The sequence below is a fragment of the Plecotus auritus genome (assembly GCF_963455305.1).
Source record: "Plecotus auritus genome assembly, chromosome: 8".
NCBI lineage: Eukaryota > Metazoa > Chordata > Mammalia > Chiroptera > Vespertilionidae > Plecotus > Plecotus auritus.
The window spans coordinates 48302958-48330520 of record NC_137782.1 but is presented as its reverse complement, the minus strand read 5'-3'; the positions used below and the strand labels follow the sequence as shown (position 1 = coordinate 48330520).

The 27563-nt window shown below is 39.6% G+C and overlaps 1 protein-coding gene across 1 annotated transcript in view; it reads right to left on the bottom strand.

Annotated features, from left to right (window-relative positions):
- TMX3 (thioredoxin related transmembrane protein 3) overlaps positions 1-26168 on the bottom strand; it is a 34570-nt gene extending 8402 nt beyond the window's left edge. Inside the window, exons 1-13 of the mRNA XM_080685834.1 lie at positions 25983-26168; positions 24888-24942; positions 21323-21362; positions 18922-19045; positions 12772-12817; positions 11391-11471; positions 9301-9400; positions 6482-6559; positions 4535-4601; positions 3457-3555; positions 2410-2467; positions 2169-2222; positions 1284-1340 (exon numbers count right to left, since the gene is read on the bottom strand). Of these exons, the coding sequence (XP_080541960.1) occupies positions 1284-1340; positions 2169-2222; positions 2410-2467; positions 3457-3555; positions 4535-4601; positions 6482-6559; positions 9301-9400; positions 11391-11471; positions 12772-12817; positions 18922-19045; positions 21323-21362; positions 24888-24942; positions 25983-26028 (905 nt within the window). The 5' untranslated portion in view covers positions 26029-26168. The remainder of the gene's footprint in view (positions 1-1283; positions 1341-2168; positions 2223-2409; positions 2468-3456; positions 3556-4534; positions 4602-6481; positions 6560-9300; positions 9401-11390; positions 11472-12771; positions 12818-18921; positions 19046-21322; positions 21363-24887; positions 24943-25982) is intronic.
- Between the last annotated feature and the right edge of the window lie 1395 nt (positions 26169-27563).

The window sequence follows — 27563 nt, the reverse complement described above, 5'->3', positions numbered from 1 at the left end:
CTTGATGTATCCTTTGGCGTATTATTTAACACCTTTGAGTTTCTTCTAAGAAATTTGAATTTCCTCACCTACATAAAATGGAGATAATTATAGTACTTATACCTTACTGACTGACCACTCAGTTCAGCCTTGGTCACAGGTAAGTGCTCAATATGGACTTTCAATTATATTATATACCATCACTATATAACTTCTCTCCTTTCAAAAAAAAACAAAAACAAACAAACAAAAAAAACACCAAAAGAAGCATAGTATGAATAAGAGAGAAACCAACCGCCCCAAACTATAAGGGGTTGGTGGTAGAGATTATTGTTGTTCTCTCACCACAACTATAGCTCAAAAATTCTACTATCTTACAACTCGTATTAGAAATAATTCTCATGAAGGTAGTATGTCTCTCCATCTCTACATATTCTGAATATTATCCTGGGCAAGCAGTTATTTATTGGACCCAAACTGCTTTGGCCTCTTGCAAACACTGAACTGAATCAATGTGTTGGCTTGTCTCGAAGGCCATTATTAGAAATGGTTGTATCAACGTCCCTACTATATATATAGTAAATATCCTACTCAAAATGCATTTCTATGATAGAGCAATCACCCCTTAGGAGATAGTATAGCAAAGCAATTTATCTTAGACTTCTACAAGGTCATCTGAAGACATCTTAGGTTTCTACAAGCATCTGAAGACAGGGACACTAATTTTCTCATTTTTGGCATCAATAGTGCCAAACACAGTATATGACATACAGTAAATACTCATTAAATGTCCACTGAATTGAGTAGGTTCTTATTTGAAACACATTAATTCAAAATAAGTATGGCAAATGTTTCCTAATAACAACTTTATGAAGTAACAAATCAGAACTTTACATCATAATATAATTGATAAAGTTATTTTAAAATTGCACATTTTCCCTATAAAACTATTTTAGTCTGTTAAAATAAATTCTTCTAGGATAGCAATTAATTCTTGAATGTTAAAAATTAAGTCTTAAGTTAAATTTAAATTGTTCACTTAAAATTGAACTAAAGGTAAGGTGTGTATTAAATGAAACTACAGATTTTATATGTTTTTGAATGATGCTTCTTTTCAAAATAGTATAAATTATTAACACTGAATTGGGGACATTTTTTAGTATAGAACAATGTAATTTAAAAACTTAAAGTATTTACTGAGAGACTGTGTGCATTAGATTAGTTCTTCTGTCTGTCTCTCAGAAACAGAAATTTTAAAAATTGAGAGAATTGATAAGGAAATCATTTAATCATTTAGTACTTACTCCATCAGCAAGGTATTTATATAGTCATTCCCATCCATAAGTCCAAACTGAAAATCCCTAACCAACAACAACAACCAAAAATGAGAGAGAGAGAGAGAGAGAGAGAGAGAGAAAGAAAGAGAGAGAGAGAGAGAGAGAGAGAGAAAGAGAAAGCAATATTTAGTACAAAAAAAGAATGGAACTTGGTAAGCATGTAAATAAATGCTTAACATATAAATTACATATAATAAACGTAGAACAGTGTGAATTCTACAGACTTCTGAGATATGCATACACCTAAATAAAATTAAACACATTCTAATACATTTCTACTTTGTTTGTATATAAATTCAAGGCAATATAAGTCTTTCTAACCATACAACACGTTTAAGAAAAGTTACACACCTAACAAGAGGACTACTCAAAAGATCCTCATCTATAAGTATATATCACTGATACATCATTAGAAGATGCAATAAAAGGGAATAGCAACTAACTAATATAACAAGTTTATATTAACTATCTCATGTCAGCAACATATAGAATGATTTAGCACACAGCAAAAATATCACTTATTTTTACATTGTTATTCTTTGAGGTCCTGTTATAAGCATCATTTGTCTATTTGACTTGAGGTTGCTCATTTAACTTTAGCTCAAATGTATGAGCCTACGTACGTATCTTCTTATTGTAAAACTTATCCCAAATCCTATCAAGAAACAGGTATATTGCAAATTTGTTGAGGGGACATATCAACAAACTTCAAGTTCAGACAATTCATACAGAAATGCAATCACTTCAGCTCCTTAATTCATCTGGGTAAGGATAAAATACTAGTCTTTTGGTTTATTGTAAAAAACACAGTTAAACAAAACTAGAGAAATTGTCCCGAGTGCAAGCACCTACCTGTGGAACTGATCTCTGTAATCTCTAGCAACTTCCTGAATAATTGACTTCAATCTGCAGAACAACAAACACATGAATATTTCATTTTTCACTTGAAAAAATATAATTACTCAATTATAACATCTCATCTGCCACTTGATCTAAAACTGCATGAAAAGATACTGTATTAAGTTTATCTGAAGCCACGTAAAGTCCGAGTTAGGTGACATTGGAAGCTTAAAACGATTTCAAGGCACTATACCTGGTATGTTCAATTGATGTATTTTTCTCATCAATAATTGCAATAGCCACAAGCTTTCCTGAAATTAAGAAAAACATATCTAAATTCAATAACCCTCATTATGCAGACTTTTCAATCATTATTGCAGCTGTGAATGGGAATTAGTAAACATTGTTTCTAGAATTGAATTCCAGTTATCTCACACATGTTACACTCAGTAGAGTCAATCAGTGAGTTAGTGGACTCCAAGTGTTAAGTTCCCTCCCAGCTCCTATCCTCATAATTAAACAACAGTAAATATTTAATAGTTCACATACACATATTGTATTTTTCATACAACCCACAAAATGATTAAAATAAGAAGTCTTTCAATAACAAAAACCATAAGAAATAAGTCGATAAACGAAACTTACTATTAATTACTGTAGCTCTAAAAGAACGGTGTATAAGGAGAGAATAATTTTTACATTGCTATTCCCTTCGGTACCACGAGTCACTACTTTCCAGTAATAATACACAGAATAAAACTGAAGCAAAGCAAAGTTACTTAACCCTGCACAGAACATAAGACCCATTCATCTCTGATATTCTCTAGGAAGGCAGCATGATCTTCCGTGTTTATTATGCTCTCTGCCTGGGAGAACAATGGTGAAGCACTATCACTTATTAGCTGTAAGACTTACCTCAGTAACTTCACCTTACTTTAGAAACTAGTATCAATTTCAAAGTTACTGGGAGAGTTGAATGAGATTACATGCACAAAAATATCGGGACAGTTTCTGGGTCAGAGCAGGTATATACACGTGCTATTAAATCAACCATCTCTCAATTCCCCGTAGGGGGGCAGGAGGCAGCTGATCATTTGTTTCTTTTTCATTGATGTTTCTATTTCTCTCTCCCTCTCCCTTCCTCTCTCTCTAAAAATAAATAAATAAATAAATAAATAAATAAATAAATAGAACCTATTTTTAAAATAGAGCTTAAAATTCATTTCCTCAGAATCAGATTTAAGTGATCAATCAAGGAGAAATTCTGTGACGTAACAGAGAGCTGTATGTATATTTGTACCTGTATCTCCAAGTTCATACAAGAGGAAGCCGTCCATAGTCAGATAATTCTGAAACCTCTCCCTGTTGATCCAAGATGACAGGTCACCATCTTCATACTCTTATAAACAAAAGAAAGTTGATAATTATAGTGTAAATATGTCGTTATGATGTTTACAATATTCTACTCCAGCAATATGTGTAAAATGCCAGGATCATAATCTTTAATTAATAAATTCCATTTATAGAGGTGTATTCTAAACAAACACACAGATGCACTAAAGGTCTGATGCACAGAGCAATGCTTCACTGTGAGTTTGCTGTATTGCTGGGCATACCTCAGTGCATCATCTGGAAATTACTGTTAATTTCGTTAAGTGCTATAACACCATGTGGTTACCTAAACAAAAAAAGGCCACATTTTTAAGAGATGAGGAATAAAGCACACAATAATTAAACGCCACCAGGATTTGCTTTCAAATACTTCAATTTTTGTTGAAGAAAAAACTTGTTGAAGCAAATGTGAGTAAGAGCTTGGTCGCTGTCTCATTTAGGTGATGGGTGTGTATGTAGGGATTTATTACTTTAGCATTCTGCTTACTATTATGTATGTTTTAACATAATAAAAATATTTTAAAACCAGGCTGAGTATTTGCTTCAAGGAAGCAATGCTGAGTAGTGGCTGATTCCATCGAGCAGGAAGAGGTGGTGGTAGGCAAGGATACAACAGACGTCACCACTATTGAGGATGTTATATTTCTTCACTTTTTTTGTGTGTCTAAAATGTATCTTTTAAAAAAATTAATTTTGAAAATTTAAAGAAATTTATAGAAACTGCATAGGGTTCACTTCTGAAAAAGGCAAATGATCTCACCAAAATATAAAAATAAAAAAAAACATAGAAAACCACAACCCAGAAGGAAAGAACACTAAGTTGAAGGGTAAGAAAAATGTGTCAGTCATTCTATTAACTGGGTAGATTATGGGAGCTGTAAGAAGCAGTTACATTTACAAAATCTTTCATCAACACCCAAGTACTGTAAGAGACACAGCATTTTAATGTTAAAATGTTTTACGTGAGCTAAAGCTTTAGAACTTACCATCATACATAAAGTAAGTTTCATCTTTGAAAACAAGCACGGCGGGCATCTCCTTCAGAGTCACGTACTGCAAAGATCAGATGTGTAAACAATCTTATTTAAAAATTTTCAATTGGTTGTTATGATTTCAAGATTATTAAAGGATGCCAGGAAAGGAGAAAAACACCTAACAACGACAAGTTGTTACAATTATTTAAAAAGAGCACAGTGAATCCCAAGTTCATTCAAGGACTGGGGTTGATCTCTTTATATACCCATCACCTGGCATAGTGCCCTGTTTGCTCTGGTGAAAACAATAGAATACTCTTAGATTTGACAACAGACCTAAAGATGTGGGAAGTAAAGGATGAGAGGCATTGGGAAGTGGCCAAAGAGCAGAGCCTAAGGAATTAGTCAGCACAGGCAGGTTCCAGTCCCTCCCCACCACCCCAGGGCTGTGCAATGATTACATTGCTTTACCTGGGAATCTTACACACTGGACATTTCTACCTTAAACAGTTTTCTTCTTGTCTTCCTCACTCATCTTGTTTTCCTATTCACTGGCTATTTCTCGTCATTTTCCTTTGCTGTCATTAGGTCCTGGGCCCTCTTACTTCCTTAAAACTTTGCATCCCATGTTTAAGGAGTTTATTTATACAGACTTAACTCTAGACCCCATACCCAACTGTGTACTAGTATTTGATGCTTGTACTTGGTTATCTAATATGCTGAATCAAATTAAAATGAATAATTCAAAACTCTTGATCATCCCTCCCTGCCCCCCCGCCCCCCCGCCATTCCCCAACTTTTTCCTTCGGCAATAGCCCCAAAGCTCATAAAACAGCACCATCTATCCAACTGTTCAAACCAAAAACCTGTAAGTCATTCTTAATTCTTTCCTTGTCCTCCAGATCAGCAAGCACGAAGAATTCTATTTCCAAAGCACAACAATTCTTTCACTTCTCCCTGATTCTCTTACTAACCTCCAAGCCCACACTTCCTGTATTACTTCAAGAGTTCAACTGATCTTGGGACCTACTATTATTCCCATCCAATTCATTCTGCACTTGGCATACTAGTAGAATAATGTTCTTAAAATGAACGTAAGACCAAGTCCTTCACCAACTTTCAACTGATTACATGATTGGCCATGACCTGTAAGGCCTCCACAGGCCTCTGCCTACCTGCTATTTCCTTTCTCATTGTATTAAGACCACACTGGCCTACTACTCTGTTCCTCAAATAAGCTAGGCGGGTTCTTATTGTGGGCACCTGTAGTATCTGTTCCCTGCTTCTGGTTTCCTCTAGCCGCAGATCTCTACATGGCTCCTTCCTATTATCTAAGTCCCAGTTCAACTATTTCTTCCCAGATTGACATTTCTTGATCAAGGAATCTAGAGCAGCCATCCCACCTCTAACTGTCCCCACAATTGCAGTGCTCCTTTATTTTTTATAGTGATTATGATATCCTATTTATAGATCTGTTTACTAAGGATCACTACCTCAGTCTGAAGACCCAACAGAAGAGATCACCTGCAATGCTAACATTAAGTCCACTTCCTCCACCAGGGGATTGTGAGCTCCATCCTATCAGGGTCTGAGGCATTGGCTCATCATCAATCCAGAACTTACACGTGCTTAGCACAAGATTAGAGGCTAAGAAGTAGTCATTTATTCTACAGATATACATAAGTAAATCCACTACTTACAAACCAATTAAGGGTATGAATATCACCTCTCACAGCTGCTATTATTTTAAAGAAAAAAAAAGCTAATGTAAATAAAATCCATAAATGCTATCAATCTAGTGATATTTGCTTATTAACAATAAGCAATCTGGTACCAATTGAAAAGAATGAACATGTTTACTGTTTCCACACATATCACAGTTAATAAATTTTACAGATAAGATCAAGTAATAAGTTAAAGATTAAAATTAAGTTATTAAAGTCTAATTTTAAATATTACCTCAGGAACCACTTCTTCTGAGGCAGAAAAGAAGTATGTATATACAATTAATTCTGAAGCAGCATCTATGTATTTCTCCTGTGAAAATACAAACAAAAAAAGGTGACTTTAAAATATTAAGATCAAAATTAATTCTTCATTAACAATCAGAGCAAGTTGTATGCTATCTTAAGTCCTTTTGTGTGAAAAGATCTATATATATATAAAAGTGTAACATGAAAATTGCCCAGAGGGCGGAACAACCAGTTGCTTGATGCACACTGGCCACCAGGGGGCAGACGCTCAACGCAGGAGCTGCTACCAGTTTCCTACCCACAGCCGGCAGGCTCTGATCGTGGGGAATGGGGAACTGGGGGTGGGTGGCAGTGGACGCGGGTGCCACCAGGCCAAGGCAGGTGCGAGCAGGGCCCCGACTGCCCAGCTGGTCTCCCCACACATAGAGGGCGACCGGTGGTGGCGGGGGGATGATCAGCTGCCTACAGCTGGGGGAGATTGGCCCCGATTGCAGGCCAGGCCTAGGGACTCTACCGTGCACTTATTTTGTGTGCCAGGCCTCTAGTAGACTATAAGCAAATAAAATAGGCTGTTTGTATGGCAAAAGACCATTGTAACTAGGAGCTTTCAAACACTTCCAAATAGTTTATTAGGTACAACATAAGCTCAATTCATATTTATTAATTTAATTTGATGAGTATAGGAAGGAATGCGTGTGCATACATGCACATATACACATATAAAATAATTTAAGATAATGATATTTTGCATTTAAAAAATTTACATTCAAATTGCATTTTTTAGTCTCAAAGGTTCAAACTGCTAAAAATTTTAACCAGGTCAATAACAAAAGAAATACCAAGGCAGGCAACATCTGCCCACTTTTTATTTACTTTTGCTTCATGAAGGCAAACACTATAGAAGATATATAAAAAAAAATCCTATCTAATAAAAGTGTAATATGTAAATTAACCATCACTCCGTGACAAAATGGCAACGCCCATAGACACAAGATGGCGGCGCCCAGTCCTCTCAGGCCCGCCAGAGTCACCCAGTCCCAGAGAGGGCTGCCGCTGAGAACAGGCAGCATGCAGCCTGGGCTGTTGGCCTGGGAGACGGCTGTGCCCCCTGGCGCAATCCTCTTCCAGCTGCGGCCCAGGCTGTTGGCCTGCGAGGCGCCCGCGCACCCCTCCCCCCCCCCCCCCGGCGCGGTCTGCTGCCAGCCGCAGCCCCGCCCACACCCCCCTCTCTCACTCCCCGCCGAAGCGATCCGCTCCCAGCTGCGGCTTGGGCTGTGGGCCTGGGAGGCGCCCACGCCACCTATCTCCCCCTCCTCCCCCCTGCCAGCGATCAGCTCCCATCTGCAGCCAGGAGGTGTAGGCCTGGAGGCAGCTGTGCCCCCCAGAGCTATCCCCTCCCAGCGGCAGCCTGGGGTGTCAGCCTCCAAAGGGCCTGCGCCCCCATGGAATGATCCCCCCAACACACACCTATAGCCTTGGAACTTCCCTTGCCCCCAGCTGAGTGATTGGAGATGGGGGGTGATATCTGGGCGATGCTGCCCAGCAAACCTCTCCCATTGGGTAGAAACTTCTGACCAGGTTAAGGAGATAAATGGGTTTTGTTTAAAATCTTTAGATACCGCAATGGAAATGTCTGAGGTAGGGTTTCACATCAGAAGTAACTTACAACTAATTTCTGAAGGCAAACGGGGACATTGCAGTTACATTACTGGAGAGTACCCTGAGGTCTGGAGGTTGGCTCTGCAAGGGCGGTGGTGGGTGCTCCCCACCCTGGTTCCTCAGCACCTTGGGCAGGGCTTGAGCCCACCCAGGAAGGCCTTTTCCCCTATAGTTTTCACCAAGGCAAGGAGGTTTTATAGACATGAACAAGAAGTGCCCACACACAAGTCCTGAAGATGCCGGGGCCAGCAGAAATGACAAACAAACTGGGAAAAGAGCAAAACCAGAAACACCACCGATCCCAACATAGATCATCTTTTTCTTCAGATGACGGTGTGTTTCCCTCTTCTTCGTCTTCTGGAAGCAAGACAGATTCAAGTATTGACAATTCTACCAACAGAAAAGTTAAGAGAAAGAGAGGACAGAAAAGGAATAAAAGGAAAAAAGAAAGAAAGGACCAAAGATGAAACATCAAGAAAAAGAAAGAGAAGGAAAAAAGGAAGAAACAACCACATGATATCACCTTTCCAAGGTCTCATGAAATTCCTATTTAAGGAGTTTATTTTATGACACTTTTAGTTTGGGTTTACATTTTTACTGGTTTGTCAAGACCACGGCAGGTACACTGTCCAATATGTTAAAGAAAAAACCCTATCTAATAAAGAGGGAATATGCAGGGGAGGGCATTTGGGGGTGACTGTGCTGTCAGGGGAGGGCAGTTGGGGACAATCGGGCTGGCAGGGGAACAGTTAGGCATGGATCAGACTGGCAGGCAGAAGCGGTTAGGGGCAATCAGGCAGGCAGGCGAGCAGTTGGGAGCCAGCAGTCCCGGATTGTGAAAGGGATGTCTGACTGCCTGTTTAGGCCCGATCCATGTGTGGGATCGGGCCTAAACAGGCAGTCGGACATTCCCCGAGGGGTCCCAGATTGGAGAGGGTGCAGGTTGGGCTGAGGGACACCCCCGCCCCCCCCACCCCCCGCCAGTGCACGAATTTGCTTCATGAAGGCAAACACTATAGAGGATATATATAAAAAATATTTTTATTATAAAAATTCTTAGATTGAGCTAAAGTATGTCCAACAAAAGTGAAGTAAGTTTGAGTCTTTGGTGAAATTTTGGATTAAAAAAATAAAATCATTTGATACCTTCAAAGTTGACTCTCCACCTATATAAACAAAAAATACACGATGTCTTTTCTGCACATGTTCAAACATTTGCTGACTTGGAAGTGGCCGAATTAATGCTCTGTTTGAAAACAACAAAAACAAAAAATGAACTTGAATTTGAACTAAAGACAGAACAAATCAATCCTACCTATATGATCTAAATTTATAATGTTTAAGTGCTACATTAATTGCATTTTAAGTGTATCACCCAATCCACATTAATCTAATAAAACTATAGTCCATGACCACTAGTATACCCATATAATAAAAACATAGCACCCACAATTTAATCTATCAGTTTAAATTTTAACTTTCAAATATATCCCTTTAGAGAATACCATCTTAGCCAATATTCAACAAATAATCCACATAAGAGTATTTTTTTTTTTTCAAAAGATCATTTACACAAGCATACTCTGAAATACTATCTCAGGAGTTTCTGATATTATATTAAGAATATTTACATCTTACACTGTTCATTTAAATGCTATAAAGTTTAAAATGCCCTAGAGAGATTAAAATCTAAAAGTGTTCTTAAGTATGCTATCTTTTCAGGAAGAATAAAATGGAAAATGGTAGTCATAATAGTACATAAAAAACTCATACAGAGAAAACCAAATGGTACAAAGATTTTATTATATAAGCATATGTCAAGCCCAACAAGACTAGTAGATTACATCAAGGTTATTACAAGGTTATTACAAAACATATCACTTATAAAATACTATTAAAAAACTAAAAGAAGAGGCAGTCTTCTTTTAAATGTGCCCTATATTATCAGATTTTTTACTTCACCAAATTTGCAAAAAGAACAAAACACACTTTGCAAAGGCAAACACATTTTCAAAACGTACAATTCTTTAGCTGTATTGCATCACTCTACTCCAGCTCCTATTTTTACTTGAGTAATTAACTGGTAACTGATGTAACTCCAGAACCGACTCTTGAAATTTCATTTCCAACAGAGTCACCCCTGGTTACATCAGGAGAGCCCTTCTTAAGCTTTAACTAAAACATTAAAAATTGTTTTAGCATACTAGTAAAGACTAATGTAAATAATGAGGGAATAAAGTACAACCTACTAGCAATCCCCTCATATAATATAAAGTTATTATAAAATTTACTTATTCACAAAGCAAACAGACAATTAAATGTGTAATCAATGTAAAAATACAGTGACAATTATATTAATAACCGTTGCAAACTATAATATATAAAGATCATTCCTAATTCTTTCCTTTCCTCAAGTAATTTAAAACAGAGAGTATCATGACACCCAACAAATCCATCCCAATATTTCAATTTACTTTAAAGCTACCAATATAATATATCCTGTCAAACTCATAAGAAAGTGCCTATACTTTCAAAGTCAATATAGGCTAAACTATCTTGATAAATGTTCTCTCCAAAAAGTTGCACATAATCACTTTAATAATTATAAACAACAACTTTCTTTATATCGCAGAGCAAAATGTAGATTAAAACACAAAATCACTGCTTTCAAACCAAGAGAAAATGCTTATGGAAGCACATGGGTGCCAATTATGTCACATTCTAGGCAAAATGTATAGTAATACCTCACAGGTGGCATAAAGCAGCATATGGTAGATCAGGACAGGTATTTCAGCTGTATCTACAAAGCATTTTCCATCATCACAGCCTAGGGATTAAAAGCCCAAGTCTATTCAGAACAATAATATTGTGAGGTTTCTTGTAAAACGTTAAAATCAGGTAACAATAAAAATAAAATGATGTAAGCCAGGTAGTTGAAAAGCAAAATTATAATAAAATAAAAAATAAAGTATTCAAATTTTGAAAATCAATTAAAAATTGGGAGAAAAATTCTTCAATACTGTAAATAAATTTAAATGTGAGATTAACAAGTATCGCAGCCCTCCCCCCTGTCATTTTTTAAAGAATCTTTTTGCATATTCTATGTAACCCTACCTTCTCTCATAAATAAGTAGACAAATTTTATTCAGGTTAAGTCCTTCAATAATGATCTATAAAAATAATTTAATTTTCAAATATTGATACCATATATTAAGTCTTTCCTAGTAAAAACTTACCCAGATACTCTGTGAGCAAACTCAATAATATCATCTTTAGTTCGCGGTCCTCTATAATTATATGCCAAGTCCCCTTTTAATCTTAAAAAGAAAAAAGCTTGGATTATTTCAACTATTTTAATATTTAATGGTAATCAATCAGTATTATTATATAAAATTACAGTATATAAAAATAGTAAATGGAATGATGGAGAAGAAATAGCATAACCACATAAAATATAGTAGACACTGGCTTCAGGGGACCAGCAACTCCAAATATAAAGAAAAAGGCTGTATTTTGTTAAAATTACATGAAAATAATTTACTGTGTATTTGATAGTTGCATTGCATCTATGTCTTCTAAATAATGAATAATCTACACATTCATGGCCAAAGCATTATAATTCTCACTGTTTTCTCTTTTTAAAGGCAAGTAAAAGGCCAGGGAATTAATAGTACTTTGGTAGTGATAAAACAAATTTTAAGCACTACAATATCATGGTAACTTGAAAGGTGCTCCAAGATTATAGAGTAAAGCAGTGCATAAAAACATCTCTTATAGAAAATTAGATAATTTCTAAAAGCCTGCCAATGAATTATGTGTCCAACATAGAATTAAAAAAAATTAAGAAAGCACAACAGAATATCTATAATTAAAGAATGGAAAGGATAACTTACTTAACACAAGAAAGTAAAAGAGGTTTAGCAAACATTTAAAAAGTGAGGGAAGGTGGGAGATCAACATAAAACCCAAGAATAAAAAAATAAAATTACTTAATTTTTGAAATTTGAATTTTTAAAATAGTGAAATAAAAATTTACTTCATTATAAAAATAAGTTTTAAAACAATTCAACTCCCCATATTACCAAAATAAGGATTGGATGAAATGCCTGAGAAAATTCAGTAAAGCGATAATTATAAAATAAGCCCTTTAGAATTATTGCCCCATTTCTTCCAACATATACACTACATGTTAGACTTGATCAACACCTACAAATTTGATCCTCTTTGTTTCTTTCACTCTAATGAAATATCCTTTATAATTATAGAAAGTAAAATTTGTTAGGAGACAGGAATCACATGATAAAGTAGAATACACTCTGGAGCTGCTCAAGGGTAAAAGACCTTCTATAACTAGGACAACATACCTTGTCCAGCACAGTGCCTGTCACAGTCAAATCTCGTTTAATGAATCAGCCTTTAATAAACAGCACATTCACTTAAATACAAAAACAAGCAGAAAGATGCAGTCCCTCTCCTTTGATCACATCCTGCCCCTGGGAAGAACTATTGAACCCAAACCTTAACTCCTCCATGGAAAGTACTAGGACTTAATCTAATAAAATGTAAGTAGAGTGAACTAATAAAAATACACATATAAACATACAACACTCAACTTACAGCTTAATTGTTGGATAACCTCGAACTCCAAACTCTGAAGCAATGCCTTGATAAGAAAAAGAATAAAAATTCTAAATTTTTTTTAAAATGAGAAACTAGGTCATAAATGAGTCTTTTTAGTTAAAAAACATATAAATATGTTTATACAAAGTTATATAGATATGGTGTTTTACCTCTAAAGAGACTATAAACTCACAAAAAGAAAAACATGACATTCTAATACAAAATAATTACTTAACAATCTAACCTACACCTTACACAAAATCCTATGACAAAATAAGAAATAAGTGCCAAAAGAATAGTTAAAATTTTGACTCTAAAGTACTTATTTTAAAAGATAGTCTTGTTTTAAAATATATAAATAAACACATATAAATAAAGTCTCACTTTTCATCTGACTTCCTTTCCAGCACAAATATTTCTTTAAAAAAGGGGGCGGGGAGGGCCCATTTCTTCCTTCAAAGCTTTCTGAGTCTTAAAAGAACTGCATTGCATTTTACTTTTAAAAACATAGTCATATCTACAAAATTATTTAATTCTATAGTCAGTATATGATCCAAAATCAACTTTATCCACAAGGTTTTAGAAGTTTCTGCTTTTGTAATAACCTAGAATAATTCCAATTGACACAAAGATTATTCAGAAACCAGAGGCCCAATGCACAAAATTTGTGCTTGGGTAGGTTCCCTAGCAGCTGCAGGCTGGGGCCTTCCTTCGTTCCGCGCCGCCCTCTGGTGGTCAGCGCACATCATAGCAAGTGATCGAACTCCCAGTCTCCCGGTCAAACTCCCAAGGGGACACTTAGCATATTAGGCTTTTATATATATAAATCCTCAAGTTCAAATAAGATACATTTGCTACAGTAGCATCTTTTTTAAAGGAAAGAAGAAATAGTAACAAGTACAAGCAAAGAATAGAGACTCAAGGCTTTAAGAATTACAGAAATCATGATAGTAAATTAATACTAATCCTTCACAGATTCAAGGCAACTAGAACATTAAAAAATAACTATTCTCAGTTAACAGACTATCCTATATAATAAAGATAATATGCAAATTGACCATCATGCCACCGCACAATATGGCCGCCGCCATGTGGTCACAACTTGGCTGCTACAAGATGGCAGGCAGGGGAGGGCAGTTAGGGGTGACCAGGCTGGCAGGGGAGGGCAGTTAGGGGTGACTGGGCTGGCAGGGAAGGGCAGTTGGGGGCAACCAGGCCAGCAGGGGAGGGCAGTTGGGGGTGACCAGGCCGGCAAGGGAGGGCAGTTAGGGGCAACCGGGCCAGCAGGGGAGGGCAGTTGGGGGCGATCAGGCCAGCAGGGGAGAGCAGTTGGGGGCGATCGGGCCGGCAGGGGAGCAGTTAGGTGTTGATAAGGCTGGCAGGGGAGTGGTTAGGGGTGATCAGGCTGGCAGGCAGAAGCGGTTAGGGCCAATCAGGCAGGCAGGCAGTTGGGAACCAGCAGTCCCGGATTGTGAGAGGGATATCCAACTGCCAGTTTAGGGGAGGCCCTGGCTGGGTTGCTCAGTTGGTTAGAGCCAAGGTTTTGGCTTCAATATTCAGTCAGGGCACATATAAGAATCAACCAATAAATGCATAAAAAGGTGAAATAGCAAAGTGATGTTTCTCTCTCTCTTCCTTCCTCTACAAATCAATATATAAAATAAATTTTAAAAAGAAATGATTTTGGGGACATTATTTGAGTAAAGTATGTTCTTAATGCTTCTCATCCCAAATTAAGGCAGGTAAATACAAGCCCTCATCACCTTCACCCAAAACTCATTAAAAACTGCCAAAGGTAAAGACTAGCATAATTGATTGAGCAGAGGGCAAATCCCCCTAGCAACTCCTTATACAATGTAGTGTAAAATTTATTCATATATAAATAAAATTGAAAATGCAATTACATGAGAAAATATAGTGGTGGTATTCTGTAACTTGGTGTTGTTTCTCACAATAGGTTTCAGAGAAATTTAACCCCATCACTTCATTTCCCTGACCTCAGTGTTTCCTATCGATAAGCTGGAGTTGTATAATACTACCCACTCTGCAGTCCCTTTGCTCCTTGAACATACCTTTATTCCTGATAGAATTCCAACTGACAGTTTCCTAAAACTTCAAACTTAAGTTTCCCTTGAGGAAAATGGCTGTATAACTTATAAAAGCACAGAAGCAAAGCATTAGTTATAGACATATAATGACCCAGGTTAGCATTCCAACTTCATTTATCATCTGCACAGTTCTGAATAATTTATTAACAAATTGTGGATGGATCACGAGAATTCTCACTTCACATTACACAGTGTTTTACAAAGTATCATACTTTAAAAATATATTAGCTTGTAAGAACATGTAATAAATAACTTCAAAATGCAATGGGTATTTAATTTAATTTTATTTTTTTAAATATTTTTTTAAAATATATTTTATTGATTTTATACAGAGAGGAAGGGAAAGGGATAGAGAGTTAGAAACATCGATGAGAGAGAAACATCGATCAGCTGCCTCCTGCACACCCCTTACTGGGGTTGTGCCCGCAACCAAGGTACGTGCCCTTGACCAGAATCGAACCTGGGACCTTTCAGTCCGCAAGCCGACGCTCTATCCACTGAGCCAAACCGGTTTCGGCCGGGTATTTAATTTTAAAGTGTGCCTTTAACATTTATGTAAAACGTTTTTTGTACTCGTTCAATAGAAACTTATCTGGCCACTGGGTAAAGCCAGCAATAAAACTATTGGTCTGCAATGTGTTAAGTTCTCTGATTGCTTCCCCATCTGAAGATACCACTCATCTTGTAGGGTTATGGGTGCGACTTTACCATGAGAACACAAGTAAAAAAGAATCTAACAGAGAATCTGGCACACAGAGATCCTCAAATGCTAGGTCCATTTCCTTTCTATTCTTGATCCTGACTTCACTGTTACGTAATTATCTGCTGATAATTCTATGTACAGATGATATTAATAAGCATTAGCATGTGTAGAAACTTATAACTGGCTTTAATTTACATTTTGTTGGTTTCATTATTAGAGAATAGTTTGTATAGAAATCTAAGATTAATTCCTTTACAATTTGAAGAATCCATTTTGTAACATGAATAACTTCCCCTGAAGTCTTGTCATTTTAAATAATCATAATTGAGGGGAAATGTGAAACCACTATTTTTTTTTTCTTTCTTTGAAATGATAACTTGAAGGGACAGGCAAGCTTGGTGGTGGATTCATGGTGATCTTGGATTCTGGGCCTAATTCTACCTCTAAATTCAGTGACTGAAATCACTCAAAGTCATTTCACTGCAAATTATCTTCCATTACTTCTTCTACACAATGGGGGAGAGGAGATATAAAGAGCTGAACTTAATTTAAAGTCCTTTTCAGCTCAAAAATGCTGTTTTTCTTAGCATTTAGTGTCACTATGTGTCTGACATGAAAGGGAATAAAATATAGCAATGGTTCTCAATTCGGGGAGAGGGTTGACCTCTAGGAGCCACTGAGCAATGTCTGGAGACATACTTGGTGGCCACAACTTGGGAGTAAGGGGACAATGCTACTGAAACCCACAGGTTGAGAACCGCTAGCAGGTCGCCTAAGACCATCGGAAAACACAGATATTTACATTACGATTCATAACAGTAGCAAAATTACAGTTATGAAGTAGCAACAAAAATAAGTTTATGGTTGTGGGTCACCACAACTTGAGGAACTGTATTAAAGGGTCGCGGCATTAGAAAGGTTGAGAACCACTGGTTTACACATTACTTTATTACTCCACTGAATGATTCAAAGGATCACAGAATGTGGCATGTTTATGACTTTATTGTACTTGTTAGTTTGTTCATCTCTCTCCCTCCATTTAACTGCAAGCATTTGCAGGACAAGAAGGATTTGTTTTGGTTCTTGTTTAATTTCTACAGACCAGTACAAGCTTGACAAACCAAATATTGACTGAGTGACCATGAATGAATGACCATATGAAGAATATATATTTACACGCATGTCTAATCAACATAAAAGTGCAGAAACAATAATTTACTTTCATGAGCAACAGTTGAAAGGAGTAACTTCTTAAACTTTTTTAAAAGCATATTTCAAGAAATACCAATTCAAGCATATTAGTCTGTCTCTACAGTAACTTCCTACCACTGATCTCTTCTCTCAAAGTTTCAACAATTCATTTGTGTGACTCAATAATTCCAGCTCAAACATCTTACATGTACTCTAATTCCCTATTCCTAAACATCAATAAAGCAAAATTCCACAAATTCAAAATAGCTGCTAACATGAAAATGCATACAAATTTCTTTTTTTTTTTTTAAATATATTTTATTGATTTTTTACAGAGAGGAAGGAAGAGGGATAGAGAGTTAGAAACATCGATGAGAGAGAAACATCGATCAGCTGCCTCCTGCACACCTCCTACTGGGGATGTGCCTGCAACCAAGTTACGTGCCCTTGACCAGAATCGAACCTGGGACCCTTCAGTCCGCAGGCTGACGCTCTATCCACTGAGCCAAACCGGTTTTGGCACAAATTTCAATTTAGTATTATTTTCCACATAACCAGTTCAGTAACTCTGCTAAGTATCCTATACTATTATTTTTGTTTTTCTTTGTATCACAGAGCTAATCTGTCACATCTGTATTTTCACCCTTGAAAATGTCTCTAAGAATTACTGTTTCCTCTTTACTCCACTGCTAACCACTCAAGTCAAGGCTCCCAGCATGCACCAAGATGCACACAAGTCAACTTAGATGGTTTTCTTGTCTCTACTCTTCTTTCCTTCCTACATGTAGCAAGCCAGTGGCCTTCTCAAAAACATGTATTGCCTCTTAACTGACTAGCAATAAATCCTAAAACGCTTTGTCCTACATGAGGGTCCCTTAAAATCTGAGATTACCTCTTGGCACCTTGTATATAGTAGCTATTGTGGTAAGGGTTGTGAATATGAAATATCAGTACAACCATAACCTAGAGGATTATTACTCTTCCATTTACAGACAAGAAAACTGAAATGAAGAGATTAAGCACTTTCCCAAAGCCACAAAAGCAGGACATGGAAGAGTTAGGATGAAAACATAGGTCTTTCTTGTTCCAAAATTATATCCAGAGTATAACCCTGATTTTCTAAAATGAAGTACTCATTACATACTTCCATTTTCTTCACTAATTAAAGGAAAAAGGAACCTACATTTATTGAATAGTACAAGAGACTTTACAGGTGCTACATCATTGAAATAATCACTAAAAGAGGACCTACAAAAAAAATTTACCTGTGTGGAAACTGAAGTTAGAGGTGCTAACACACTTTCCTGGTGCTGTACTGAAAAGCATATCTACATAAAGCACATACACAGGAGAGCCAGAATCTGTTCTCTGAAGCCATCCTCTTCCAAATTTCTATGATGTCTCTAAACTTAATTTTGTCTTTTCCCAAATCCTTTAAGACTGGCATTGGTAAACTTTTTCTGTATAGGGTCATAAAATAAATGTTTGGGCTCTGTGGGGGATACAGTCTCTGTTACAACCACTCACTGTGCTAATGGAACATGAAGACAACCACAGATAATAGTATACAAACCAGTGTGCTGTGTTCCAGTAGAGCTCCATTTACAAAACCAGATACTGTAGTGGCCAGATTTCGTCCATGGGCCACAGTCTGCCAACGCCAGTCTATTCTCTGGTATGCACACAGTAAACTCATTTCCAACTCTATGATTTTGCTCTAATACTCTCTCTAAAGTGAATACTTTCCTGACCCTCACTTGCATTTATCCTAACTCAACTCATCTTTCATATTCCCATTTACTCCTTGGCCATGCCGTCTCACACTACTCAAACAACAAACTTTCATTCTTAATTCACACACCAATATCAACAGGTTAGTGCTCAAATTCTATAGTTGCCTCAAGTCACAAATTATCTCAAGTGGGCTCAAAATAGAAAAAATAGCTTACACATCTCCAGTAGGCTTAAGGTTAACATATTTCATATTACACATTCAATGGTTAATTCATTTAACTCATAAATAGTCTTAAATTAAGCTAATTTTAATTTCACATGGGCAAAAAAAACACATGTATTTCTTCCTCCTACCTTGAATAGAGCTTTGCAAATTTATGCAGTTAAAAAGTAAACTGAGTAAATGCTTACTAGAATAGGAAGTAGCATCCATCTTTCCAACTTTAACTGGCGAACCAATGCTTTTCATTTCAAGACCAACTTCATTCCAAATCGGCTCCAGTTTTTTACAATGACCACACCATGGTGCATAAAACTTGTTAAAAAATAAACAAAAACAATCACTAAAATACTGTGCTACTGTGGATAGCAGCCTTAATTTTAAAGAAACTCTTTGACAAAATGATCTGATAATAATCTGTTTTAGACAAAGAATAAATATTACTTTTAAATTGGTTAACATAAAACACAGACATAAAGCATACCCCTCAATACTGACACTATTTTAAATCATATGAAGAATATATATTTATATATATATATATATATATATATATATATATATATATATATATATTTATACATGATTTGCAATAAAAGCATCTTTGTTTGTAAGTGATGTGTCCATGTTATGAATAAAATGAGATCACCAAATACAACACACATCATGTGCACACCCCTTAGGTGTTAATGATAAATTTGAATCTATTTCTACTACAAAAATTCCAACACAGCAGGTGCCTTTACTAGTTTAAGAGTAACCATCGATAAAATAGGCGAAACCATTAAGATGACTGGTTTGGCAAAAGGACAAGTCAGGCTGGTTAAACTAAAACCATTGTTCTTCCTTCTTTAGAATCAGCCAGGCTGAGGTGGTAACTGGTGTTAGGTTAAATGGTATAACAAAACGCTTGCTGTACTTTCATGAAATAGGACTTACCTATTTTTGAACACTATACTGTGGCAATGTTCAAACACAGGCATGAAAGAGAGGGAGAAATACACAGTGAACCTTGTGCCCACAGCCTGGCTTCACTAAGTGTCCACTCTGCTACTGTGAGTCTGTCTCTTCTGCTGCTACTCTCCTCTTTTACTGAGGCAGGTGAAAATGAACTCCAAACACCATAAAGTGTGAATATATTCCACACTTGAAAATGAGGAAAATTTGACTGTTACTATTAAGATGAAATATGATTTTGACTGCCAAGTGATTAATATATACAGCCTCTTGGATAACATGACAAACAGAGAGTGAATTCTGAAATAAAAATCATTCCATAATCTCCCTCAGACACAATCCACAAGCCAACTTCAACAGAACTTAATCAAAATCAAGTTCCTTGCCAGGAACCATAAGGCTCTGAGGTTCACCTATATAATAACAGAGGAATATGCGACCGAACAGCAGGCTGCGTGGGGCAACAAAGCTGGCAGGGGGATTAGTGAGAGAACGAACAGCTGCGTGGGGCGACCAGACTGGCAGGGGAGTTAGTGAGGGACGACCAAACGACTGAACAGCAGGCTGTGTCGGGTGACCAGGCCAGCAGGGGGGTTAGTGAGGGACAACCAAATGACTGAACAGCAGGCTGCGTGAGGTGACCAGGCCAGCAGGGAGGACAGTTGGGGGCGACCAGGCCAGCAGATGGGGGACGGAGGGATGGGGATGACCAGGCTGGCAGAGGGGGCAGTTAGGGGAGACCAGGCCAGCAGAGGGGGGCAGTTGGGGGTGACCAGGCTGGCGGTGGGGGGGGGACAGTTCGGGGCAACCAGGCCGGCAGGGGGGGCAGTTTGGGACAATCAGGCCGGCAGGCAGAGGCGGTTAGGGGTGATCAGGCTGGCAGGGGGGGCAGTTAGGGGCGATCAGGCATGCAGGCAGGTGAGCACTTAGGAGCCAGTTGTCCTGTACTGTGAGATGGATGTCCGACTGCCAGTTTAGGACCGATCCCAGGGATTGGGCCTAAACCAGCAGTCAGACATCCCCAGAGGGGTCCCGGAATGGAGAGGGTACAGGCTGGGCTGAGGGGACCCCGCCCCCGTACACAAATTTAGTGCACTGGGCCTCTAGTTTTAATATAAAAACCCAAACAGTACTACTTAAGAAAACAAATTGAGTAATATATCTCAGTACTAACTATATATTTGGGTGGAAGAGAATCTATATATATGAAAGCCTAAGTGACTAGCCAACCGGCTGACCGGCCAACCAGCCAGTAGCTATGATGCGCACTGACTACCAGGGAGCAGACACTCAACACAGGGACGGAAAGCACAGGCATGGAAACATGGAACAGACTGATGAATCTCAGAGGAAAGGGAGGAGGGGGAGGGCAGGAAGAGATTAAGCAAAGATCTTATATGCATACTGGAGGCCCGGTGCACGGATTTGTGCACCGGTGGGGTCCCTCAGCCTGGCCTGCAGGCATTGGGCCAAAACCAGCTCTCTGACATCCCCCTGAGGGGTCCTGGATTGCGAGGGTGCAGTCCAGGCTGAGGGACCCCAATGGTGCATTAATCCGTGCACCAGTCCTCTAGTAGAAAATAATGTTTAAAATTGTAGGGGTGGTTAATTAGTACAAAAAATTTACATACTCACATCTACAAGCCAAATGTCATCTTTTCGATTGTCCTTAAACCTACAAAACAAAAAACAAGTCTTTGAATGTTTCCACTTTACCACTGAATAACAGGTGGGCTTAATCAGTTGATAAGTATAGGGGCATGGAACAAATTCTTTTAATACATTTTTATGTGCAAGTTTTACTCAATGATCTCTAAACCATATCCATTAAACATCATAATGAAAGTAGAGAACTGCAGTAATGAAGTGGCAGTTGGTAGAAACACAGACACATGATCAGCACCTATGCCTTCTGCTCCATTCACACCTGGAGTTAGTTAATGCAGCAGGCCTGAGGCTATCCTTGGAAAGCTTGCCTGCCTTGGGTTGCCCTTAGTTGGCATCTGGGAACTTGAATTTCAGCTACTGATAATGGTGACTCAGTCGTTTTACACTGAGTAAACAATGTGGTTTTGTGAGACTAGCTGCTCTCCTTCTTGCCCTTTCCAATCCCCAAATAGAAAAGAGGTCCAGGAATTGATGGGCCCAATCAGCTACTGATGCTGTCATATAACCCATGTGGGGATCTTGATGGCACCCATCTACCAGGTTATCAGAAAGGCCACTGCCTTTGAGTGGGGCCCCAACTAGCAGGATACCCTGGAAGCCCTCCAGCAGGCCACCAGGGCTCTCTTCTCCTGGATTACACGGATCTATATCCTCCTCAAGTTGACTGAAAGATACACCTCTTTGAGAGGCAGTTATTGGCCTGTTGCTGGGCCTTGGCAGCTGAGTGCAGTAGTAGGCTCATGAGCAGAAATTCCAATCATGCTGCTAACAGGGAGACCCTGGATTCCATGGTATAGTGGAAAAGGCACAGGAGCCCAGCTGGAGTCTTACAACTCCATGAAAAGGTCTCCCGAGTGCCCCTCCACCTCTCAGGAATAACGTGCAAGGAGCCTCCTCTAGTCCAATGGGGATCCAGACACAGAGACCCCCTGGACCGCCCCTGGGCCTGGGTCAATGATGGCTCCTTCGGGTTAACTTACTGGAATGGAATTGGGTGTGGACACCATCCAACCTTCACCAAGCATGGTGGAGTACCTTCAAACTCGTTGCAGCTTGATGCAGTGGGACAGACTGTAAAATGATCTGTCCACTGCTCTCCCACCTCCCGCTCCTCCTTCCAGCCCTAGCAAATAAGCACTGCTGTATTTTCACGGGCCTTTATGCTGACAAAGGAAAGCGGAACTGAGGAGCATACCAGGCTTGTCAGCTAAACAGGAAATAAATTGTTACCCAGAGCAAGCAGGGGTGCAACTGATTGCCTCCTGGATTCACCAGAGGTCAGAAATTCAGATACCATCTTGGATTGGGCTGGTGTGAGAAGACACCAAACTAGCACAAAAAACCTGTCCTTCTTGTGAAACCCTGGCATCAGTAGGTCAGGGCATTCACAGCAGGTAGAACACATTGCACCCCTCATGATGGTGGGCCATACCTGTCAGTCAACAGAACATCCATCTAAAGAAGGTGAGGGTTTTGGGTGCCTATGCCTGTTCATCTCCCCTTCCTCCTCCTCAGGTAAACTCATGGCTAAAGTCATGGCTGTCAGGCTATTCTAAAGGAGGAGGTCGACAGACCCACAGAGCAAGGACAATGGGCCTGGTACAGAAAGCTCCAGATGCCTAGGGGCAAACCTGGGAAAACAAGAACCTTGCCCCCAGGGCAACTTATCCTCTCCTAGTATATCACTGGCAATGCAGTTTGGACCCTTGATCTTTCATACTGCTGGTCAGGCTGTTTAGATCCCCTGGCCTTTTTCTCCCTAAAGTTAACATCTAGGCCTCAGTTGTATTTTAGCTCCAGGCCCAGAAAAGCAGCAAAATCAGACAAGTGGCACCTTGGCTGCCTCTGGACTAACTATATTGACTAATGACCCCCTGCCCCGGCACCAACCAATTGGTGGAGAACACCATGCTTAAAGAGCACATCTGGAAAATTAATGAATATTCTATTAAGACTCTCCCCTGAAACCTCTATTTCCACCGGCAAGAGAGAGAAATATGCTCAAGACAAAGGACCCAGTGCGCACTCTCTCTCCAAAGAGCACGCCCATGCCATTCCTCCACAGGCATGTATCCCCCAACCTCTAAGGGGCCCTATGAGACTTGCAACCAGGGCAGCAATGGGCAGCAGCAACTTTTCCCAGGATCTCCCCCTGAACCTGTCTCCAAGGCTCCCTTTTCTCTGACTTCCCAGTGAGCCAAAGCAGCCCAGCCTAGGCTCTCCCGTTGCTTCTTCTATGCCCTTCTTCATTTTACTGTCCTAAATACATTTTTTGCTGCCATCATGACCCAATACCCTTTGGCTCAGAGCTGTTTAGCCCATCCCTTTAGATAACCCCATCACCCATCCCCTTTTCCTTAAATAAATTCAATTATTCTTTATTCACTGTCTGAGATGGCTATTTAGCCTGCCTCTGTACCACCGACTTTAACCTTTCAGTTACATTTAAGGAGATTACCTCCCTGTTGACAATGATTCTCCCAGAATCAAATAGTTTCTGTAAACAATCTGCTAGTACTCCCCAATACTCACTGGCATGGCTGATAAAGCACCCCATAGGACCCTGAGGCTTTTGCTTGTCAGAACAGCACTGTACTCAACTGACTACCCTGCTGCTATAGCAATGCTGTCATGTGGAGGTGGTAAGCAGGACAACAAGTCAAACTGAAAGTAACAAAGGAGGCTCTACTCACTTACTGCTATGATGCAAGCCAAGGGGCACACAAAAAAGGTGCCAGCTCCTCAGTGTTCTATTTTCCCAAGTGGAACCACGCCAGGCAAGGGTCAGGCGGGTCAGCACATACAGGGGAGCAGTGAACCAAAGGCTTCTTCTGCCTCTGCCTCTTTATGGACACCTGGGCAGAGGGATGGCCAGGGAAAAGGGACAGGAGGTGAAAGGTGCTGAGTCCAGGTGGAGCAAAGTGCCTCCGCCAAGCCCCTCAGTAAGGAGGTCTCTGTAGAGGTGCACAGGAAATGCCTTAGGTGAGCCCCCTGCCTCCTGCCAAAAGGCAAGTGGGCTAGGAATGCAGATATGTAGCCTAGCTAGTTCGGCTGGCCCGGGAGGCCCGAGTCTATGACTATAACTCCCTCTAGACTGCGGGGCACTGGTTGTACACCGAGTTGAGTGTGGGGAGAGTCGTTTCCCCTTGTAGGTCTGCCAGGTAAAGCCTTACAATTGTCTGAAAGATCACACATTGGGTTTTGGTCTGGAGCACAACTCCTCGCCTACTATAAGCAAGGCCTTGTGATTAATGCTGCGGTACTGTAAAAAACCAAAAGCAAAAACACAGTATGGTCCCAAATTCTAGCACCCACTTACTGATTAAAGCAGAAAACATAACAAATACAGGTGAAATGATAAAAGAGAACACAGATGAGTTTGGCACATTTTAAAATCTTACACCTTAGTAAAACACTTTGAACAAAATTAGTGCTATATAAGCATCGGTTATTACTGGCTCTATTATTAAAAGACTAGGTTCATACAAATATGCAGAGCTGGAAGAAGATACTACTTAAAATATATACTCACGATTCATCTAAATCTTCTACATATCCTTTACAGAAAGCCATCTCAAGTAAAAAAACTGAAAGAAAAAACATATATAATAAATGCTGGTTTATCATTTGGCTTGTACTATAAGCTCAGTCATCTAAAAAATGGTTTTCATTTTTATCAACCTACCAAAAAATTCATTGAACCATACCAGGACACAAGTGATGAAAAAGCATAAATAGGTCAAATGTTTAATATACACTCTGCATGCAACTGTACTGTGAAAGGCTAGTAAATCACAGAGGTTCTTTTTAAATCCACTTTCATCCCATTTTTCCTTTTACATGCCATCTTTTTGGAATAGGGATAGAAATCGTTAATTTTTCCTTTTTCTCTAATACCAGTGATCTCCTCGGTATAAACTCCAAATACCATTCCACATACTATTAGCTTTTTTAAAAAAAAATAATTTATATTGTTGAAAGTATTAAAGATGTCTCATTTTCCCTCCAGTAATCCCTCTTTCCCACTCCCTTCCCCTCCCCAGGTCTTCACCGCACTATTGCGTGTGTCCATGAGTTTTGCATATATGCATTTACGTTCTTTGGTTAATCTCTTCCAAACGATTAGTTTTTATTCCCAATTTTATAGATACTGAGCTCCACCACCAATACGTATTCCGGAAGAGGAAGTGGCACATCTGGTTACTGAGTGAAAACAGCCCAGAGAGAAACAGGGGCGCGGGAGGCTGAGCAAAGGCCGACCCACATTCGGGGCACTTTCCACCCGGCACCTGAGTCTGTTCTGCTCTGGGACACCCCTCTCTCTGCCCCCTTCTTCCTACAGGACAAGACTCGGAACCTAAAGCCAAAGCACTGCACCTTGAGCAGGTAGCATCCTTCACGCCTAAAAGTGGAGCCAGCGCTCCGGAAACTTCCTGCCACCCCGAGAATCAGAACCGAACGGAGGAAAACGCATCCTTCCCGCGCGTGACACTGGTCTTGGGCAGCCCGCGTCGGAGGAAGGAGCCACGGTGAGGGATATCTCGGCGGACCCCGCGGCCGGTCCTGGCCCGACCCCATCCGGGGAGAGTCCCCGCGTCCACCCGCACCACCCCCGCCAGGCCTGTACCTGTGGCGCAGAGCCGCAAGGCAGCCCCGCGTGTCCGAGCTGCCATGGTCGCCGCAAGAGAGCTGCAAGCCGAGGGAAAGACAGTAGCGGCGGCCGCCTGAGCTCCCGGAAGGGGAACCGGGGCGCGGAAGGGAAGCAGGGTGCTGAGGGCAGGGGCGGGGCAGCCCTGCCTCCAGTGCCGCCTCTGAGCATGCGCGGAACTAGAGCGCATGCGCAGAACTGGAGCGCGTGCGCAGTCTCGCCCACGAAGGTTGACGTTCTCAGTGGCCTCAGGGAGCGTGGGAACCGCTAGTGAGGTCGCTGACGCGGGCGGGCGAAGCGGCAAGTGCCGCTTGGGTGCGTTTCAGGGAAGTTCATTTCTGTGTGAACTTGAAGAATGAGGTAGATTCTTGCAGTGCAGCTTGAGGTTGGATTCTGCCAGTTTTTTCCCTCGCTGCTCAAGTGCAGTGAAGGATCAGATTCCCGCAGAGGTGGGTGTAGCTAGCAATGCTTAGATTGTTTTGATGGGGGACCCTCCATGTACTATTTCAACAGTCTTTGAATTTGTTTGCAAAATAGGATATCTGTCTTAAAATAGAAAGCTCATTTTTGCCAACTAAAGGAATACCTTAAAATTTTTTAGATCTTGAAACCTGGAAAAATGATCATAGGATATTTTTTTTGATGATTTGTTCCTCTCTGTTTTCTTTTAGAGATAAAGTACTTGCTATAAAATATTTATTGCTGTTTTTCTACACAACAAAAATGATTTGTAAAAGCGACAAAGTTTTATAGGATGGTTTCAGCAGCAGTCACTACATCTAAATCAAATGAAATTTTTGTAGGGCATAAAATTTTAGTATATAGTTATTAAATGTGTGTTGTAAGAACAGAAATGGGTTGTGATGTCAGCCGATTCACCTTAAGTTCAAAATTCTAACATGCAGAAATCTCATAAACATTGCTATTCCCCGTGATTAGAAAGCTAAATAATCTGATTGAGAGTAAGCCCTAGGTTTCCTCCCTTTTATGCATATAGCATATTATCCAATGCAGATGTTCAGATTCAAAAATATTTTTAAGTGAGCGTCTAGTTTTGTTTTGTTTTGTTTTAAATATATTTTTATTGATTTCAGAGAGGAAAGGAGAGGAAGAGAAAGATAGAAACATCAATGATGAGAGGGAATCATTGATTGGTTGCCTCCTGCACGTTGGACTGAGCCCACAACCCAGGCATATGCCCTTGACCAGAATCGAACCTGGGACCCTTGAGTCCCCAGCCGATGCTCTCCACTGAGCCAAACTGGTTAGGGCGTGAGCGTCTAGTTTATTCTAAGAGCTTAAAATGCATAAATATGTAATCCTCTTCAAAGTTCTCAAAGCAGAATATATTATGGATGAGGATCCAGGGACTCAGAGGAGATAATTTTCTTAATATCTAAAAAAGATGAAGTTGTTATTTGAAACAAAGTCTCAGAATCCAGAGCTAGTGTTCTTTTGTTTTGGGGCTTTGTTTTTGTTGTTGTTGTTTTTTTTGTGTGTGTGTGTTTTAGAACATCACTCTTATTTGTGACTTAGGTGAAACATGAAACACAAGAGATC